This window comes from Juglans regia, chromosome 8 (genome assembly GCF_001411555.2).
Source record: "Juglans regia cultivar Chandler chromosome 8, Walnut 2.0, whole genome shotgun sequence".
In the NCBI taxonomy this organism is placed as follows: domain Eukaryota; kingdom Viridiplantae; phylum Streptophyta; class Magnoliopsida; order Fagales; family Juglandaceae; genus Juglans; species Juglans regia.
Window position 1 is genome coordinate 678,267 of NC_049908.1, and position 19,094 is coordinate 697,360.

At 36.5% G+C, this 19,094-nt stretch overlaps 3 protein-coding genes across 11 annotated transcripts; 2 read left to right on the forward strand and 1 right to left on the reverse strand.

Moving 5' to 3' along the window:
- The first annotated feature begins 1,286 nt into the window (after positions 1–1,286).
- Positions 1,287–4,905, forward strand: LOC109001006 (pentatricopeptide repeat-containing protein At2g29760, chloroplastic-like). Its single transcript, XM_018978111.2, has 2 exons — positions 1,287–1,366; positions 3,195–4,905. The coding sequence occupies exons 1-2, from the start codon at positions 1,362–1,364 to the stop codon at positions 4,792–4,794; spliced, it is 1,605 nt and encodes a 534-aa protein (XP_018833656.1). The 5' UTR covers positions 1,287–1,361; the 3' UTR covers positions 4,795–4,905.
- A 2,469-nt stretch (positions 4,906–7,374) lies between these two features.
- On the forward strand, positions 7,375–14,654 carry LOC109001007 (probable protein phosphatase 2C 60). Of its 8 annotated transcripts, XM_018978118.2 has the most exons (13): positions 7,471–7,633; positions 8,122–8,147; positions 8,228–8,362; positions 8,724–8,846; positions 9,657–9,720; positions 10,620–10,728; positions 11,189–11,342; positions 12,163–12,288; positions 12,667–12,790; positions 13,104–13,180; positions 13,319–13,371; positions 13,968–14,022; positions 14,190–14,609. In XM_018978118.2, exons 4-13 carry the CDS (start codon positions 8,730–8,732, stop codon positions 14,376–14,378), a joined length of 1,068 nt encoding a protein of 355 aa, XP_018833663.1. In that variant the 5' UTR covers positions 7,471–7,633; positions 8,122–8,147; positions 8,228–8,362; positions 8,724–8,729; the 3' UTR covers positions 14,379–14,609. The 8 variants fall into 8 exon arrangements, with proteins under 8 accessions (XP_035549419.1, XP_035549417.1, XP_018833660.1 ...); XM_035693526.1 differs by having other exon boundaries at positions 7,375–7,633; positions 8,122–8,362; positions 14,193–14,654; XM_035693524.1 differs by having other exon boundaries at positions 7,470–7,633; positions 8,122–8,362; positions 8,728–8,846.
- Positions 14,582–19,091, reverse strand: LOC109017823 (pentatricopeptide repeat-containing protein At4g31850, chloroplastic). Of its 2 annotated transcripts, none has more exons than XM_019000009.2 (3): positions 15,346–19,091; positions 15,072–15,157; positions 14,582–14,982 (listed from the first exon to the last, which is right to left on the reverse strand). In XM_019000009.2, the coding sequence occupies exon 1, from the start codon at positions 18,743–18,745 to the stop codon at positions 15,404–15,406; it is 3,342 nt and encodes a 1,113-aa protein (XP_018855554.1). In that variant the 5' UTR covers positions 18,746–19,091; the 3' UTR covers positions 14,582–14,982; positions 15,072–15,157; positions 15,346–15,403. The 2 variants fall into 2 exon arrangements, with proteins under 2 accessions (XP_018855554.1, XP_018855553.1); XM_019000008.2 differs by having other exon boundaries at positions 15,337–19,091.
- Between the last annotated feature and the right edge of the window lie 3 nt (positions 19,092–19,094).

Below are 19,094 nucleotides of genomic sequence, written 5' to 3' on the forward strand. Positions count from 1 at the left end.
GGGCACATACGCCAGTCCCCATACATATAAAAATAAAAGAAAAAAAAAGTGACAAAGATTTAGAGGATGAAGGAGAGCATGTATTTTTGCTTGTGGACAAGCAATACAAAGCTGAGGAGAAATGGAACTGGTTGTAGTAGGAAGTTTAAATTGATTAATAGTAAAAGACGTAATGCAAGAAGACGGATTACCAAGGCGAAAATGCCAAATCTGAGGAGAAGTTCTTTCACTAAGACAAGCTTGTGGAGACACAACAGAAGGTGGAGATGACACCGAAACATCAGTAGATAGTTCCTAGAGACCGTTCCTAACATGTTCTTGAAGAAATGCCTCCCGGGTTTGCGAATCCTTCACAAAAAAATAATTAGCGTGAAACTCAAAGTAGACAGCATTATCTATACAAAATTGACGAACTGAAAGTTGCGAGTAGTTAAAGGAACATGAAGAAGTTGACGAAGAAGAAAATTGCCAGAAGAAGAGTTTAAATTAGCAGAGCCAATGTGTTGGATGGGGAGAGTTGATCCATCACCAATGCTGACTTGGTCAAAGCCTTGATAAGCTGTAGCATCCAAATTAAGGTTAGAAAAATCAGATGTGAAATGGCTTGTTGCAGCCGTGTTTGGAAATCAAGCATTGGAAGAAGGAACGGGAGACGTAGTAGTGAAGTTTGTAGAAAAAGATGAGGGTGGAGGGCTTTGGTAAGCTTGATTAAAACAATGGTAACAACTAATAGCAGTATACCTCGGTTTTTGACAAACTTGACAAGTCGAGCGAGGGGCAGTGCGATTAGAAGGCATGGAGTTGCCCCCTCAATGGATGCTACGACCACGTCGCCCACGAGAGAAACTGCCACGCCCACGACCAAGAAAAAAATTTTGAGAGTGAGAGGCATTTGTGGTGGTGTTAATTGTTATGCGCAACAAGAGAGCTGTTAAACAGTAGGGAGATGGTTTGATGATTGAGCTAAGACTCATGATTCAACAGATAGCTATAAATTTGTGGGGTGGAGAGAGGGTCTGGTCGAGTTGTTAAGGAGGTCACAAGGGATTCATAATCTGAACACAGACTAGCCAACAAGTAGACAGTAAATTCCGAGGTAGGGAGAGGCTAACCAGCAGCCCCAAGAGCAATGGCCAGAGAAGTAGCTTTGTGAAAGTACTCGGTAATGGAATCCGAGCCTTTCTTCAAAGTTACAAGCTGATACTTTGTTTGCATAACATGAGCCGTTGATTGGGCTGAGAACAAATTGTTCAAGGTGGACCATATTTCATGTGAGGTGGTGCAGGAGAGAACCTAAGCTAACACGGCATCAGAGAGGGAGGCGTTAATGGCTAACATTATGAGCTGATTCTGTAAAACCCATGAGGTATGTTCGGGATTCACATAACCATTGACCATAGGAGATGGCATTGATAGAGTACCATTCACATAGTCAAAGAGCTTATGTCCCTTGAGGAAGGGCACGATTTGTGCATTCCATATAAGAAAATTCTCCAATATAAGTTTTATCGTAATAAAGTGAGTTGATGAGTTAATAAGCTTTGGGTGAGAAGAAATCTTTTCTGATTTTTCTGGGTTGGCCATGGCTAAATGTAGTGGACGGTCCTATAGCCTCTAGATACCATAAATGAGTAAAACAGAGGCTCAACCTAATATTGCAAACAGAACGTTTGATGAAAAGTCATAGAGAGAGCTATTGAAAAGACACTCTGATTTTTATTATAAATGTTTTTCCCATACTTAGGATAGGACACTCTGTTTTTCCCATACTTAGGATAGGACAAATAGTACATTCGGTTATTGCAGACTCATTTTTCCTCTTGTGCGTGGTGCACTCCTGCAGATGAATATTTTCTTGTTGAGCCAGCCTCTGGCAGACGTAGTGGAACGCTTGCCTCAATAATAATTTTATTTATTTATCACACCTAAAATCATGAGATGGATATACACATTTTAAGTCATAAAATTAGTCTCACATATCCCACAATTTTTATAAATCAAAGTAGTGTTGAGATTGATTTTATAGATGAGTAATACTACTCACTTTTTATTTTAAATATTAGATAAATGATTTGTACAATTCTAAAATGTGCCGCGTACTCCTTTTAAAAAAAGTAAATAAATTTAAGACTAATGTAAAAAAACTTATTTTTTAATGAATAATATTGGATACAATTTTAGAGTGTGTAAATTTTACGCACTTTCTTTAAAAAATAGTAGGGTCTACTATTAAAAATTTAATTTTTTCATACGAATCTCATATTTATTCACTTTTTTCAAATAGAATGTTGAGACTTGCAGTACCTAAGACTGCAAATATCATTTCTTTTTTTTAGTGGTTGACTCTATTTTTATTCAAAGAGAGTAGCAAATTATACCATCGCCCTTTCAATGAGTGTGTGTGTGGTGCTACTACTCAATGTTTTGATTTTGCTCCTTTAAACTTATCACTCGTGCAATTATATTTTTTTTCTTTCAAATATATTTTAAATATTTTTAAACATTGAAAAAAATTTCTATTTACAGTTTTAAGTGGGGGACTGTGAGTCCTATTGATAAATGATTGTAAAAGGGAAAAAAGAATCATTTTAAAAATGATATTATTGTAATTTTAATTTTTTAAATATAACTGCATGTATTTGCATGAGCAGTCTCCATTTAGAGATTATATGTAGATTAACTCTAAAAAACATTAATCACTTCACTAATAATTACTTTCTTAACTATTAAGAAAAAAAAAATTGTCAAATATCTATGACCTGATTAACATAAACTCTCAACCTCTAAAATGAAGGTCTTGGGTTTCGAAACCCCCTTCTCCAAATGTATAAAAAAAAAATATCAGAGTAATAATTTTGAGGGGACAAAATCATGAGGCCAAATATAATTTATATATATATATATATATATATATTTGAGTGTGGATGTGTATCGTATTATCATTCTAAATTCTAAGAATTAGAAAATCCAAAACATCTGAATATATTTTAAGAGTTGTGCTAGCATAAAAATCTTACATTTTGCACACTATTTAAAATATGTGATTTTATTTTTTTATCCTCATATTTGATATTTCATATTTTATAAAATATGAGAGTAAAATGATAAAATTATATATTTTTAAATGGTGTATAGAGTGTAGAGCTTATATTTAAAAATTTTCTATATTTCAATTCACTTGTATTTTGTTTCAGGCTGGCCATATTAGGAATTATGACAATCTTGACCTGCAACATCCTATGCCTGTCGAAACTGCCTGACAACCCACGAAGTTGGAATGAGAATATTAAGAAGCAAGTGCTCAAAGGTCATCCAAAGAAAGCAATTCTAACATATTTACGTATGCAGGAACTTGGATTTCATGCCGATAATTATACATTTCCCATTTTACTTAAAGCAGCAGGAGATCTTCCTAGTTCTCGTGTTGGGTTTGCACTCCACGGCCAGACTATAAAAACTGTTTTCTGTGTCCATGTTTTTGTCCAAACTGCCTTACTGAACATGTATTCTTCTCTGGGATTCATTGGTGATGCTTGTAAAGTGTTTGAGAATATGCCTGTCAAAGATGTGGTTGCTTGGAATTCGATGCTAGATGCATACGTATCCAGTGGGCAGATGGATAACGCAACTGAACTTTTTGATTCGATGCCTTTGAAGGATCTTTCATCTTTCAATATCATGGTCTCCGGATATGCCAGTACGGGAAGAATAATATCTGCTAGGCGTATCTTCAGTGACATCCCTGCAAAAGATACTGTATCGTGGAACTCTATGATATTGGCGTGTACCAATGCTGGAGACATGGTTGAAGCACAAACGTTATTCAAGGAGATGCCAGCAAAGAATATCATATCATGGAATATAATGGTAAGAGGCTATATACGCAATCAACTCTACTCCGAGGCGGTTGATTTTTTTGATAAAATGCAGGCCGGAAATCATGTGGAGCCTGATTTTCTAACGGTAACTGGTGTTTTAACTGCCTGTGCTCGTCTGGGATCACTTGAAAGAGGCACTAAAACACACACGCATGCTAAAGATCACGGGCTAGACTCCAGTCCTCATGTCACCACAGCCCTAATAGTCATGTATGCCAAGTGTGGAAGCCTAAGGAATGCCTTGGAGGTGTTCTATAAGTCCCAGGTTAAGGATATTTATTGTTGGAATGCCATCATCTCTGGACTCGCTCTCCATGGCCTTGGCGATGCTGCTCTCAAATTTTTTCATAAAATGAGAGAGAACTGCATAATGCCTGATGACATCACCTTGATTGGCATACTCAGTGCTTGTAGCCATTCAGGTTTGGTGGAAGATGGATGCCAATTGTTTGACAGGATGGAAAGGGACTTTGGAATCACTCCCAAGAGAGAGCACTATAGCTGCATGGTTGATCTTCTGAGTAGAGCCAAGCTTCTTAACCGTGCATTTCAACTCATAGAAGCCATGCCATTTGAACCGGGGGAGTCCATCTTGGGTGCTTTGCTTAGTGCCTGTGTCATTCATCGTGACTTTGATACCGGAGAGAAACTAATGAAGCTGTATTCTGAAAGGACGAGCCTCTTGAGTGACGGGGAGTTCATGATGTTTGCTAACTTGTATGCAGCATTTGGTAAATGGGAGGAAGCGGAGAGATGGAGAGGCAAGATGAATGACTCAGGCATTGCTAAGACTGCTGGGTGCAGTATAATCGAGGTTAATGGGAAGTTTCACAAGTTTTTGGCCGGGGAAAGTGGCCTTGACCAGTGGTTCACATCTTCTAAAGTAGCTGGTCTTGAGCATATATTATTTTTGTGATTGGATTGATTTACATGGTATGTTGGATTGAACTCTTTACTCTCAAGGTATATATCTCAAAAGTCCATAACTTTTCTAATGGGCCTTTTTAAAGGGAGGATATCTTATCCATCAATATCTGCATCTGATTGGTATAATTTTTAATCTCTAAAATAGAGTTATGAAGTTTGAAACCTTCATCTCTCAACTCAAAAAGAAAAAAAAAAAAATCCACCGAATTCTTATTAAAAAAATAAAAGCAGAAGGATAGAAGGTGAGAAATGTCTTTCTACTTCAATGCCTCCCTTTAAAATATATTGCGAACCAGCTGTATCTAAAGTCTGCATTTTGAATTTTGTTAGCAGACAGCTAAATTTAGTTCACCAATTAGAATAAAGATCTCCTGATTCTAACAAACATTTTGAAAGAGTTAATCTGATATGGAATATATATTTTTTATGCACCTCCCTTTTGAATATTCATTCTCAAGATTTGGATTCAATGTACAGGAAGATTTGGTACTTTGACTAACATTTTTTAAACCCACATGCCCACACACACAGATTCCTTGCAACTGCAGCCGAATTAAGTCACATTTTATCATCATATAAGCACTTGCACTCTAATACTAAACAAGAAAGAGAAAAGGAGAAAGTGCTCTGCTCTGGATATGCAGCCTTTAAAGTATATCTTCACTAATTAATTTCAAACACCGATTCGTTTAGCCATTATAGAAGAAAATATAAAATTAATTAATAATTTTTTGAAATTTGTTTAGCTTATTATAAAGGCTGACAAGGTTCCACGTCCCGTAGAATTACCAATTTTCTAAACCATTCTCATTGTCGCGCGTTATCATCACCTCCACCGCGACATCTGTGTGCTTCTATTTTTCTAGCTACACACGCCAGTCGCCACCCAAAGAAAGATTTTCTAACAAAATAAAACAATATTATGAAATGAGAAATGCTATTCATTATTTTCATATTGACACCTGTGATTTGTTTTTTTTTTTATTTTTTTATTCAAAGATATATATTTATATATTAATATATAATATAAAAATAATAAGTAGAATTTTTCTTTTCCTCGTAATGTGTGTGTCTGCGCATCGAAGAAAAACTGGTTGGGCACGTTGCAGGGGCCAATCCCAGTTGTATTCACAAATTAATTTTTTTAATTTATGTTCTTTGGACTTTGTTTTTCTTTTCTAGGTGATGAAAGAGGCATTTTGATGCCATCTGAATGGAAATTATTTATGTTGTTGAGGTTAGAAAGTCACTTTCAGAAGCTATTAAGAATGTTCATTTCATAATTCTGAATTTTTAGTATCGTTGGCGTAACACATGGCTGATGATGATAAGCCTCCTGTTTACTGCACAATAATGAATAAATAGTAATTCTAGATGACAATAAAATGATAAAACTGCCCCCATCTGACTTGTTTATAGGAAGAAAAATGATATTTGTATTTAAAAAAAATTTACTTCTTTACATATTAATTATTATATTAATTATTGATATATTAAAAATTATGAAATTTTAAAAATTTCAAAACAAAAATGATAACATAAATCTTATAAATAAAAATTATAATTACACATAATCCATGCAATTCTTGAAAAAAATTAACCAACAGATTGGAAAATAGAAGCAGTCACCAATGACATCAAATTCACTCTTACAGATTTTGCAACTTAGTCAGTAAAAAAAATTCATCGATCTAAAAATTGATATGCGCATAACTTAGCGTAATAGACAGCATCCAACCATCTTTATGAAAATTTATCCATCTCCACTATCCCACCTGTATTTTATAATTCTATAGTCGTAAAGACTCCGTGTAATTAAGTTGTATTTTATCAGACAATATGTATCTATTTTTTTATTAATGTTATCTACTTTGCTGAGAGAAAAAAAAAAAAAGTACTACTCTTTTTGGAAATAAAACTGCGAGGCTAACTGGAAATAGAAAATATATGAGGGGACCAAAATTTACTGGAAAAGTAATTAAAAACTCGTACAGATTCTTTCTTTTCTTTTCGTTTTTTTTTTCCAGATATTTGGGAGGGTACGGTCCCTCTCCTCAAGCCCGCTGGCTACCTTATTGGTATAAATAACATTAACGATGAGCGTCTGCCATGGCAGTGGTTTGCCATGAGTGATATAAGCACCACATTTATGTTTTTTTACAGTTTATTAACGAAATTATTATGGATGAATCAGTCTCATTAAAAAAAAAATCCAATAAAAAAAAAAACCACAAACACCAATTGAACTTTTAAGAAAATCAAAGGGATTAATTTTGTGTTAAAAGATGGAAAAAAAAAAAACAATGGCATCTTGATAATAGAACACAACATGAATAACCAGGCCTTAAAATAATAGTGATAAAGTTTAGAATGTAAGAGTTGAGTGATCTACAGGTTTCTCCGATATGTCGATGTCTTCATCGTTACTGTCGATGCCTTCATTGTTAGCACCGACAGTCTTTCAAATATATATATATATAATGACGTCCTTAACATTATTTTCAAATAAAGGATTACCAAAATCCTCAACAAAAATCTTCTTAGTTTTAACCCAGTTAACTATTTAGTTGTTATTAACCAAGTATAGACAGCAATAATGAAAATTTTTATTCGGTAGAAGGACAATAGAGATATGTCTCTTCGACTTAAATATAATGGAAGTTCGAGGGAGGGAAGGAGGGAGAGAGAGAGAGAGAGAGGAAACAAATGAATGAAGATAAAAGGATGATACACGACAGGTAGGAAGAGAGTGAGAGAGACAGAGGGAGGCGCTCGAGAACATTGGCGCAGTCCACCATTAGTCACCAGAATTCCCTAAGCTTCACAAAGTAATCTCTCTCTCTCTCTCTCTCTCTCTCTCTCTCATAATTCATTAATTTCATTGTTTCTATCGTCCAAATTCTGTGCTTTTCTCCTTAGATTCCCTAATAGTTCTCGTGGGATGTTTTGAATTCTTCAAATGAAGCCTCCTTGATAGGCCCTCTTCTCCAACTCTGAACGGACGCCCCTATCATGCATCATATAGTGTAACTTCAAATCCTAGTTACCTGAGCTTTTTTTTTAGCCGTCCTTTGCTCCATTTTAATCACGTTTATCTCCAGTGATGATCTATGGTTATCTCTGAGTGAAATTAGCTACCGGCCTTGCACATACATACATACATATATATATTTTTTTTAATCCTGGTTATAGTTTTCTGTACTTCGAAATTGTCTTTTTTTTTTTTTCCTGTAATCATTTGTTTCTGATTGGTATACGAGGTTCTTTCAAACTCCGATTCAGAGTTGATTTTGTGATTCTTATTTTGAACACGCAGGTCCGTGCTGGACTGAGATTAAAGATGTGGGTGTGATCTTATTCCATTGATCTTACAGTTTGAATTCGATGTATGGATGACTAAATTTCTCAGTTTGGTTGATAAGGAAACCGAGAAAACAAAGTAAAGAACTGCAAAGGAAGTTGATCTCTGTTTCATCGATTTACCATTTCTAAAAAGTGACAAGTGGTTGTGTTAAGCCAAGTCCAGTGGAGATTCTTCCTATACTCGGTACCAACTAGTAAGAATGGAAATACGTTATGAATTTTTACTTTTTGTTTTCATTGTTTCCCCTGCATTTTCCCGGCAACTGAACGTAATTTAGAGGAATACATGTTGTGGATTTGTGGCATGGAATTAAAATGGCCCATTTTATTAAGATGTTGTTTGATCCATGTTTTAGTTAAGAGTTATGCTATATACAGATACTTTTGCATATTTCTTGCGCACTCCACTGATGTGATTGGCTAAAACAGTTATTTTATATTAAAAAAATGTGACGCAGCCAATCATATTAATGGAATGCGTAGGGAGTATGCAAAAGTCATTGCACATAAAATTTGTAGAAGAAAGGTTTTTTATTGGGTTCTATGTGGTTTCAGATAGATATGGGTACATACCTCAGCACTCCCAAAACCGAAAAGTTCTCTGAAGATGGGGAGAACGATCGGCTTAGATATGGTTTATCATCCATGCAAGGTTGGCGGGCAACCATGGAAGATGCTGTGAGTAAATAAACGAAACCTTTGCAAATTCTTTTATTTTCCCCCATTTTGCTTCACTGATGTAAGTGGGATTGGGTCCACAATCAAGTGACTCGGGTGTATGAACTGACTGCATTATGTCAACTGCTATCAATTGTAATGCAGCCTCCGGGGGTCAATAGCAATTAAGTAATTATACGACATATGGTGGTACACTTTAGTATTGGGTTTGTCTCCTCATTTCTACTAGCTTCCACAGTTAGTTTGGTTACAAATCCTACTGATGGTTTGTTGGATTTCACTCTCTTGCAGACGTGAAGAATTCAGTTAGGACTTTGACAACTCGTATGACTTTGATAAAATAATCGTAACCTGTCTGATTCTCTGTATTGATTCTGTAGTAGTTCCACGTTTGTTTTACTTCATGCAAAATGATGCATCTAGTAAACCCCCAAGGGTTTTTTCTTTTTCATTTTCTTTTTAATTTTCCTCCTCACTTGAATCCTTTATTGGATGGGATTTAGAGAATTGCAACAGCCGGTTATGAGACTGATTCAAGCATTTAGCGTAAATTATTTTTTCTTTCCTCTATTTGAATTTATATTTTGATTTACTTAGTACACATGTTGCATGATTTTCCTGGAGTCTTGTTAACTGCTTTCTGCTTTCTGTTTGGGAAGTAAAACCTTAATTCTTTAGGAATGTGGAACTTCACAAATAAATCTAGTGTTCGTTCTCGTGATTTAGCCTTTTCTGGACTTATTTGATTTCTATTTACTTTTTATAAAATATTAATATGTTGTTTGCTGATATGATTGTTGCTTTTGTCAGCATGCTGCATATCCTGATCTTGATTCATCCACTTCATTCTTTGGTGTTTATGATGGCCATGGAGGTAAGAACTGTCAGGTTCAGAATCTTCAGATGCTTGTATGATATCTATGTCAGATGTCTATTTCAACTCATGAAATGGGGATTTTTTTGTTCGGAATCATTGTTCCTTAATATTTGTGTAGCTTTCCAGTCATTGCTTATACTGTCCTCTGGACTTATAATGACTTCATAGATCAATCTTTGGGGTGATTGCATATGTTACAATATTATGTGTAGGGTATTCTGCCAGATCTGATCTGCCTCTATTTGGTTATTGTATACGATCAACTATTTACATGCTTATAAAAGGACTAACTTTTGTTGTATGCATTAATCAGGCAGATTGGTTGTTATGGTGCAACTTTATATTTTCACAGATATATTTAATATCTCAAAATCTTTTAATATTTCAAAACCTTTGAGGTTCTATAGATTCTCTATTTGGTTTTTTTGTTAATCTCGAATGGTTAATCTGCATGTTCCAATCTATGTAGTAATCAAATTCTGTGTTTGCAAGTGTCCATTCCATTCCTAAAAGATCAAATCTCTTGCCGAAAGAGGGAGGGGGAGATCGTGCAAAATCCAATATTGGAAAACTTAAATTAGTGTTCCTATTCTGTGTGTAGATATGGGCGGGGTTTCTTTTTATTGACATTTTGTTATGGGGCCTGCAGAGAATAGATTTTTAATTCAGCCTTGAGGAAATGGCTCTTATGTACTTTTTTTTTTTTATATAGAGGACAAGACCCCATAAAGCTCTTATGTACTTGATGTTTGGAAAGAATTCAGTTCTATTTCTAATTGTATGGAAAACTATCTGATTCAAAGTCTGAACCCCTTCTGCTTCTTGATCCAATCTATAACTCATCTTGGTGTAGTAACTGAGAAAATTGTACTCATGTAAATCCAATTGCTTTTCAGGCAAGGTGGTTGCAAAGTTCTGTGCCAAGTATCTTCACCAACAGGTGCTAAAAAATGACGCATATGCTGCTGGAGACATAGGAACTTCTGTTAAGAAAGCTTTTTTCAGGTTTCATAATTATATGCTTGAGAATTCAGTTCTTTTTCATCACTTTCTAATAATCAGGATGCTGTTTCAAAAGTCCACTGTTCTGCTTCATAGTAATCATACCCAAAAATCTGCTCCAGATATTTATATATATATATATATATAATTGATTGGGAAAATAAATTGGTAAGACTGTTGGTGGCATTATTTTTTCTTGCAAAAAAGAAACTTATATATATGCACTGTCTGCATACATTTGTGTTATGCATGCACATGTGCTCTAAGAAGGGTATATTATTGTCTCTTTTGTGACGGGGAGTTTTAGCTTCTTGGATTAAGTGGTAGGATATTATACCTCATTATTTACCGGCTTACCGGTGGCTTTCAACCCTTTTGTGGGTTTATGTCTCCATTGTTAATGGTGCTGAGTTTACACCTATGTCCTTTTGTGGTTTGAACCGGTGATGTTTTGGTTATGCAGAATGGATGAAATGATGCGTGGACAAAGGGGTTGGAGAGAATTAGCTGTTTTGGGCGATAAGATAAACAAGTTTACTGGCATGATAGAAGGGTTGATTTGGTCTCCAAGGAGTGGTGATAGCAATGAGCAGGTTGATGATTGGGCTTTTGAGGAGGTAAGATGAAAACCAGTTAGTTTGTTAAAGCTCTTGTCCTTATATACTGTCAACAGTGATCTTTTTGTTCCATTTTTGTTTCCATGTTAAGTCAAAGGGTCATTCAATAAGTGAGTGGAACTAGATCATGTAAGGTTGAGGGAAACATCTGTTGGGCATGGTATACGAGTTTCCTACTTAGAACACTGCATAAAGCTGGCCAACATAAAAGTGAAATTACTCAATGGAAGCTTTGAAGGTTTAAACGTGTTCTTTTTTACTTGAAAATCATTTGAGGTTAAAAGTATAGATGCCATCTCATAAATTCACGAGTGCATATAGCATGCATACATAATTCATCACACTTAGCTATGAATAAGGAGTTACATATAAGGATACTGGTTCATTAAAGTGGCAACAGTTTTCGAAACATAAATATAAATCACAATAGAATTTAAAATTGAGCATCGTATGAGTTTCACGTACACCTTTGAGCCTCAAAAGTTTGCATGTGTGCGTGCGTTTAGTATGTAGAACTTAAACAGGCTTATGAAATTTGTTAATTTCATTTGAGACTAATTGGTGCAGAATATTTCATCTTTCCTTTCATCTCAACTTGAAAATCATTTTTTTTTTGGAAGAAAAGTGGAAATTCTCTGGGGCAATCATCTTAATCAAACAATTGCGGTAATCTGTTTACTGATTTTTTAAGAAACGGGTTTTAAAATCAGAAAAATTATTGAATCAATCTGTAACTTGATTTCTCAGTGTATGGAATTTGAGATTAAAAGAATCTGATTTAACCATATTCCTTGGGTTTAAATGCATCCATTGTTACCAGGGACCTCATTCTGATTTTGCTGGACCAACTTCTGGGAGCACAGCCTGTGTTGCAATCATTAGAAACAACGAACTTCTTGTTGCAAATGCTGGTGATTCTCGTTGTGTGATATCTAGGAAGGGTCAGGTAACTCTTTAATCTGCTGGAGTTGTTACCAAATTTTGTGTTTCATACGACACATACACATCATGTAAAAGAATCTGTCGACAAAAAATATGACAGTTTCATTTTTCTCAAAAACCACAGGGAATATATTTTTTTACTAGTAAAAACCACAGAAAATCTATCGACAGTTTCCAAAGGTATAGTTAATTTGTGATCACTCATAATCACGGGGAGGTAATTTGTAGTTTGCCCAAAAACTTTTGTATTCAAAATCGTGGACATATTCCCTGTGTTCATGCTGGAGCGTATCCCAGAAAAAAATTCTAGATTTGAACTTCATTACTGGATGTATAGTGGCCTCTCTCTCTCTCTCTCTCTCATTGGGCTTCTCTCTTTCAGGCATATAATTTGTCTAGGGATCACAAACCCGATCTTGAGGTTGAGAAGGAAAGGATTTTAAAGGCTGGTGGTTTTATACATGCAGGGCGTGTCAATGGCAGTTTAAATCTTGCTCGGGCTATAGGTATCTTGTCTGCACCTCTGAAAGCCTGATCCTGAAAATTTAATCAATTTTTTTATATCCAAGTTCCCTGTGCTCCAATTGCATAACTTAGGCTCAATTGAAAATATGAAACTTTAGGACATGGCCTCTGGGGCTTCCTCCGTGGAGGCAGTTAGATACCATTAGTAGAAGCCCCGTGCTACTCTTTTTGTGGATTGAATATATACACACAAATGCATCTGTCTAAATTTCACATGTTTGATGGGGGGAGAGAGAGAGAGAGAGAGTTTGTTGGTGTAGTTTCCATAATTTCATTCAGTTCTATTTGCTGCAGGTGACATGGAATTCAAGCAGAATAAATATTTGCCTGTTGAAAAGCAAATCGTAACTTCTAATCCAGATATAAATGCGGTATGTATATTCTCGTAGTAATATGACAAAATTGCTATGCATGTTATGTACCTCACATTCTGTATAAATGCTTTAATATTTTTTTGTCAAGATTGAATTTATTAAACATTGATATGAAATCAATTGTTTTCTTTCAAGGTTGAGCTTTGTGACGATGACGATTTTATTGTGTTGGCATGCGATGGCATCTGGTACACATCTTATGCTTTTTCATTTCCAGTATAGCCATTTAAGTTTGTATTATGTCTAATATGGGGGAGTTAGACGTACTGCTTCCAAATCCTTGAAACATGAAAGCTACTGAAAATATATTTATGCTCCTCTTGTTTTCAATTGGTAATGCTATTAAAAATGGAGCATCTTCTAATGAGGTGTATGAAATGGAACTGTGGAGATGGCGAACTGAACATATCATTTTGCGCAGGGAAAGGTTGATGAGACTAATGGGTGACAGAGATACCTGTAGAGCCTTGATTTATTTATTCTTTTTGTTGCACAAGGGTACCTTGTAGAAGGGTCTACATCAATTCAAGGAATTGTATGGCTTATTAATTCCTATAAACTATTTATTGATAGATTTGTCCTGCTAGTGAGTTTCTTAATATAATTAGCTATCGATATAACTTTATAACTCCAGGGCATTTGACTCTAGTATAACTCCTTGTGTACTTGGGCTATGCCTATTCTTATTTATACTATCGTTTACTTATCAAAAAAAAAAATAACTCCAGGGCATTTGATGTGTGATCTTTATATGTGGATTACTGTCTCTGTTAATTTCTTTCAGGGATTGCATGTCAAGCCAGCAACTGGTAGATTTTATTCACGAACAACTAACCTCGGTGAGTGCGTAGGTCTCTTGATACCTATTTAATAACATGAACATCTAGTTAAGATTTATTGTGTTTGTACGTTGGTTGTGAAGAAGTAATGAACCGTGTTTGGTTTTTACTTACATATATACATATTCCAAGCCTTGAAGGTCTAAATACTGCAACCTGTTTGACAGCAGGAAAACAAGCTTTCACTGGTTTGTGAGAGAGTGCTTGATAGGTGTTTGGCACCAACAGCTGGTGGTGAGGGATGCGACAACATGACCATGCTCTTGGTGCAGTTCAAGAAACCCATTATGTCCATGGCATCTCCTAACAAACCAGCTGATCCTGAATCAAATCTGGAGGACAGCGGATCAAAGTAGTTGCTGCAACGCATCCACAAATCAGATCCTGTACCGGACTACTTTCTATCTTCTTGGATCTTTAACTGTAGATGGTCTTGTAAGAAAATATTCGGATCGAGTACTAAGAAAAATCTTTCTTGTTGATGTGCGTGTTTTAGATTTGAGAGTTTGAAAATGCCACAGCGTAAACAACATGTACAGTTTATCAACAACCAACCACATCTCTAAAAATAGCAATCCTTGCATATATTTTGTTAAGGCTATTATGCTCCTTAATTCTTAGGAGCCAGCAAATCGTTTATTATTCAACTTGATATCGGCAGGTGAAAAGTGGTTCTCATACGTGTTTCTCTCTACTTTTCAGTTCATAGTCATACTTTTGCTTTTCTCCTTTCCTTTGTGAGAAATCATGGCTTTGACTGCATGCAACTGTTTTCAATGGTTGGGTATTTTTTTTTTTTTTTTAACTGAATTTTCGGCCCATCCGATTTGAATCAACAGTACTAACTAGCCCAGTTTTTACACTTTAAATAATTGTTTTACATAAAATGAAGTGAGTTATGCTATATACTATACTATGTTCTCATCCCACTTCCGTCCTACCATGCTGATATGGCGGTACCTGTCAACCACAAGATCAACTCTTATTTTTCAAATTGACAAATTCAATGATTAAAGGTTGCGAACAGGGGTGGATATCTTACTACCAACCTTCATATACATTAGCGTCGATACGAATGATGTGATTCCCATACCATTCAATTTGAACATTGATGATCACCCCCCACATCCATCTACTGCAGTTAGGATAAAAAAAAACATTGGTGAAAAGCCATTTTAAGCATACATAAATATAAAATGAACCCCAACACCTTAATTTAATCAGAAAATGATGGATAAAATGTAGAAGTATCTTCTAAAGAAGATTTTCAACAGTGCATTTCAGTTTTACAAGGAGAGTTAAAAAAAGTAGTACCTTGCATACCTCAAGAACTGTGAACTGCAGGCATGTATAATTCCGTAGCCCCACGAGCACAATGAGGTCAGGACTGATTAGGAAGCTGCGCAATTGTTCCCATGTTGGGGCTGCAACCACCTGCCATCATCTTTTTGTAGACTGTGTAAGCATGGTCTGGAGTTCCTGACGTACTATATCCTCTAATGAGGGCATTATAGGTGAACACATCGGGCTCAAGACCTAAAAGCTGTAGTTCTTCATACATCTTCCCAGCTTGCTCCACCATTCCAACAATCCCAAGATTGAGGATTAATGAATTGTAAGTGTAAAGATCAGGAGTAATGCCTTTATGCCGCATTTCATTGAAAAGAGAGAGAGCTTCTTCTACTCTCCGTGATCTTCCAAGTCCACTAATGATAAGATTGTAAGAGACCAGGTCAGGATCAATGCCAGTCACCTTTAGTTCCTCAAAGTAATGCAAAGCTTCATCAACTCTCCCTGCCAGGCACAAGCTATCCACGAGAATGGTGTAAGACTTCAAGTCCGGTCTTATTCCTTCTTTGACCATCCTCTTAAACAACTCGCAAGCAGTTTCCAGGTCACCAGCTTTCCCAAAACCATTAATGAGAATATTGTAAATAGCACAGTTGGGCTTGCATCCATAGCTGAGCATCTCTTCAAAGAACTGCATTGCTTCCTCCAGTCTTCCCGACTTCAAAAGTCCATCTAGGAGAGGGCCATATGTACAAGGTGTTGGAGAAAATTCACCACTTATGAGATCATAGTATAAATCCATAGCCTTTTCTAAACAACCTGTTTTTACAAGACCAGAAATCACTATATTATGAGTTATGGTGTTAGGCTCGCAACCCAAGCAATGCATCTCTTTGTATAGGCCAAGAAGTTCATTGGTCTTCCCAGCTTTCCCATGGGCATCAAGAAACAAGTTGTATGTGAAAACATCTGGGGCACAACCAATCGTCTTCATCTCCTTAAAAAGATCCCAGGCTTTTCCAGTACTCTGGATTTCAAGAAGCCCATCAATCAAGCAATTATATACTTCTAGTGTTGGATTAATTCCCAGATTTTTCATGAACTTCACAAATAAATTATGTGCATCAAGAGCTTTCTTACGCTCACACAAAAAGACAATCAAAGGTATCAATACTGATCCATCTTGACAAATCCCATTGCACACCAGTCTTTCAGCAAATAATGTGGCTGCATCTATTTTGGCTTCAGTCAAAATCCCTCCCACTAAATCTCCCCAAAAAGGCCCATCTATTTTAACCCCAACTCGACATACAAAGTCCTCGGCAATCTTTAAAGCATCTTCGATCCGACCATCCTTTACAACACCAGGAAGGAGGGTGCACAAAGTCACACGATCTGGATACAACAATTTCTTCATCTGATGGAAGAACCAGAACGCATCACCAACTCTGTTTTCTTTAACTAATCCATCAATTATAGTGTTGTAAGTCAAAACATCAGGACGACAATTAGTTGTCGTCATTTTAGAAAATGTTTTCAAGGCCAAATGAACCTCTTCGTTCTTGCAAAGACAGTCCATGAGTGTGTTGAAAGTTACCGTATTTGGAGGACACCCCAGCACAGTCATGCTCTCAAACAACTCAATAGCTTTCTCGACTTGACCGCTCTTCCCTAGTCCAGATAGTATTGTGTTGTAGGTTACAACTGTAGGAGCAAGCTTCATGTCCTTCATTCTGCAAAACATTTGCCACGCTTCATCTACTCGATTAGCCTTGTAAAGTGTGTCGATCAAAGAATTAATTATAATAACATCAGGTTCGCACCCATTTTCCATCATATCAAATAGTAATTTAATGGCTTCATCGACTTGACCCACCTTACAGTAGCACTTCATCATCATGTTGTAAGTTATTGAATCTGGAACAAGCCCACTAATTTTAAGCCCATTAAATATATCTTTAGCCTCTTCAAGCCTACCCATTTCAGCAAGGCTATACAAAGATGCATTACAGGCAACAAGATTAGGAACAATTCCTCTAATTTTCATTTGCTTAAATGTCTGAAGAGCTTCGCTGGGATTGCCAGACTTTCCATAGTAGTCAATGAATAGGATATATGTAAAAGCAGTAGGTTCAACACCCAGAGCTCCCATATCATTGAAAAGTTTCAACGCTTCATCCAACCTACTTACCCTCAGAAGTCCACAAATCAATACATTGTATGTGTGAAGATTTGGTGAGATCCCTTGCTTATCCATAACATCCAACATGCCAAATGCCTCGTTGAAATTCCCAGCTTTGCATAAGGCATTAACAAGAATGGTAAAAGTAACCACATCAGGAGCATAACCATCAACTTCCATTTCACTCCAAATTTCTTTCAATGTATCCAAGTCTCCACAGTCACTAAGCTTGTCCAGCAAAGTAATGTAGGTTACACGATCGGGTTTATGACTGGAAGCTTTCATCTTTGCAAATAATTTTTTCGCATTATCGAGTTTCCCTGCATTACAAAGAGCATCTATGATAACCGTATAAGTAATAACATCAGGCCCACATCCCTCATCCTCCATTCTCTTCAGAATTGCATTTGCTTCATCAATTTTCCCAGCTCTCCCAAGTGCCCTAATGCATATAGTGAACGTGTATATATTTGGCCTCAACCCCAAAGTTTCCATCTCTTTCAATAAATCCATTACAGTTTCAGTATCCCTTCTCTTCCCCAATGCCACCATAAGCGCCGAGTAAGTCTTTAGGCTGGGCTTAATCCCTTCGGAAACCATACCTCTATAAACCTCCAAAGCCTCCCTACAAAACCCAGATTGAAGGAGCAAATGGATCAACCCATTATATGAATATGCATTCAAAACAAACCCAGCTTTTCGCATCTTTACAAGTGCACTTGGTGCTCGCCGAATTCCCCCTCTTATGTAAAGGCCTTTAAAAATTGTCAAATAGGTCTTCATGTTCCTGTTAATTATTTGCTTTTGCATCAAATCAAACACAAGAGCCATATCCCCTACCCTCCTATGAATCCTCAAAACCTCAAGCATGAAATTGCACGTTTCAGTGGTGTGCACAACACTGGGCAGCTGGGCAACATAGTTAAAGTAGGAAAAAGCACATTTTGGGTCCGAAATCGATTTTAAAACCCCAATAAATTCCTCAGAAGACACTGCTTTGTTGGGCTTCCCCTTAGCCACCACCACCCCATCTGGACTCTTCATCACAAACCCACAAAAACCCACAAGCTTTCTCCTATGCTTCTTCCAGTTCACCGTAGACCCACTAGGCAAAGTCTTCAAATGTCTACTACTTCTACCTCCTACTGACCCATTGTGGCTTAAACCATATATCTTACTATCAGTAAAAGCACAAGCATAAGCGATACCCGTACAGAAAATACTTGAAGAGCAGAGGATTACCACGGCCATGAAGAGATTATTAACATATAAAAAAAATGAAAGAACATAAGCAAGTAGATCCTAGAAATTAGAAATGAACTGGTCTGTGCATGTTTGAAGACTGCTGAATTGCTTGTGAGAGCGAAATTACATGGAGATATACGAGGTGGCTTGTACTGACCTGTATCACTTAAGGCGAGAGAGAGAGAAAGAGAGAGAGAGAGAGAGATGCTAGGTAGAAGATGAGATTGGCTATGGTAAGATTGGGGATTAGCTAGGAACTCCGTGGCCACGGACTTGAGTTTCTGTGGCCGGGTTGCTGGGTACCTACGGATATTTTTTCCAAGGTGAGAGTCCACCTCAAGTTGTCTCGTCAAAT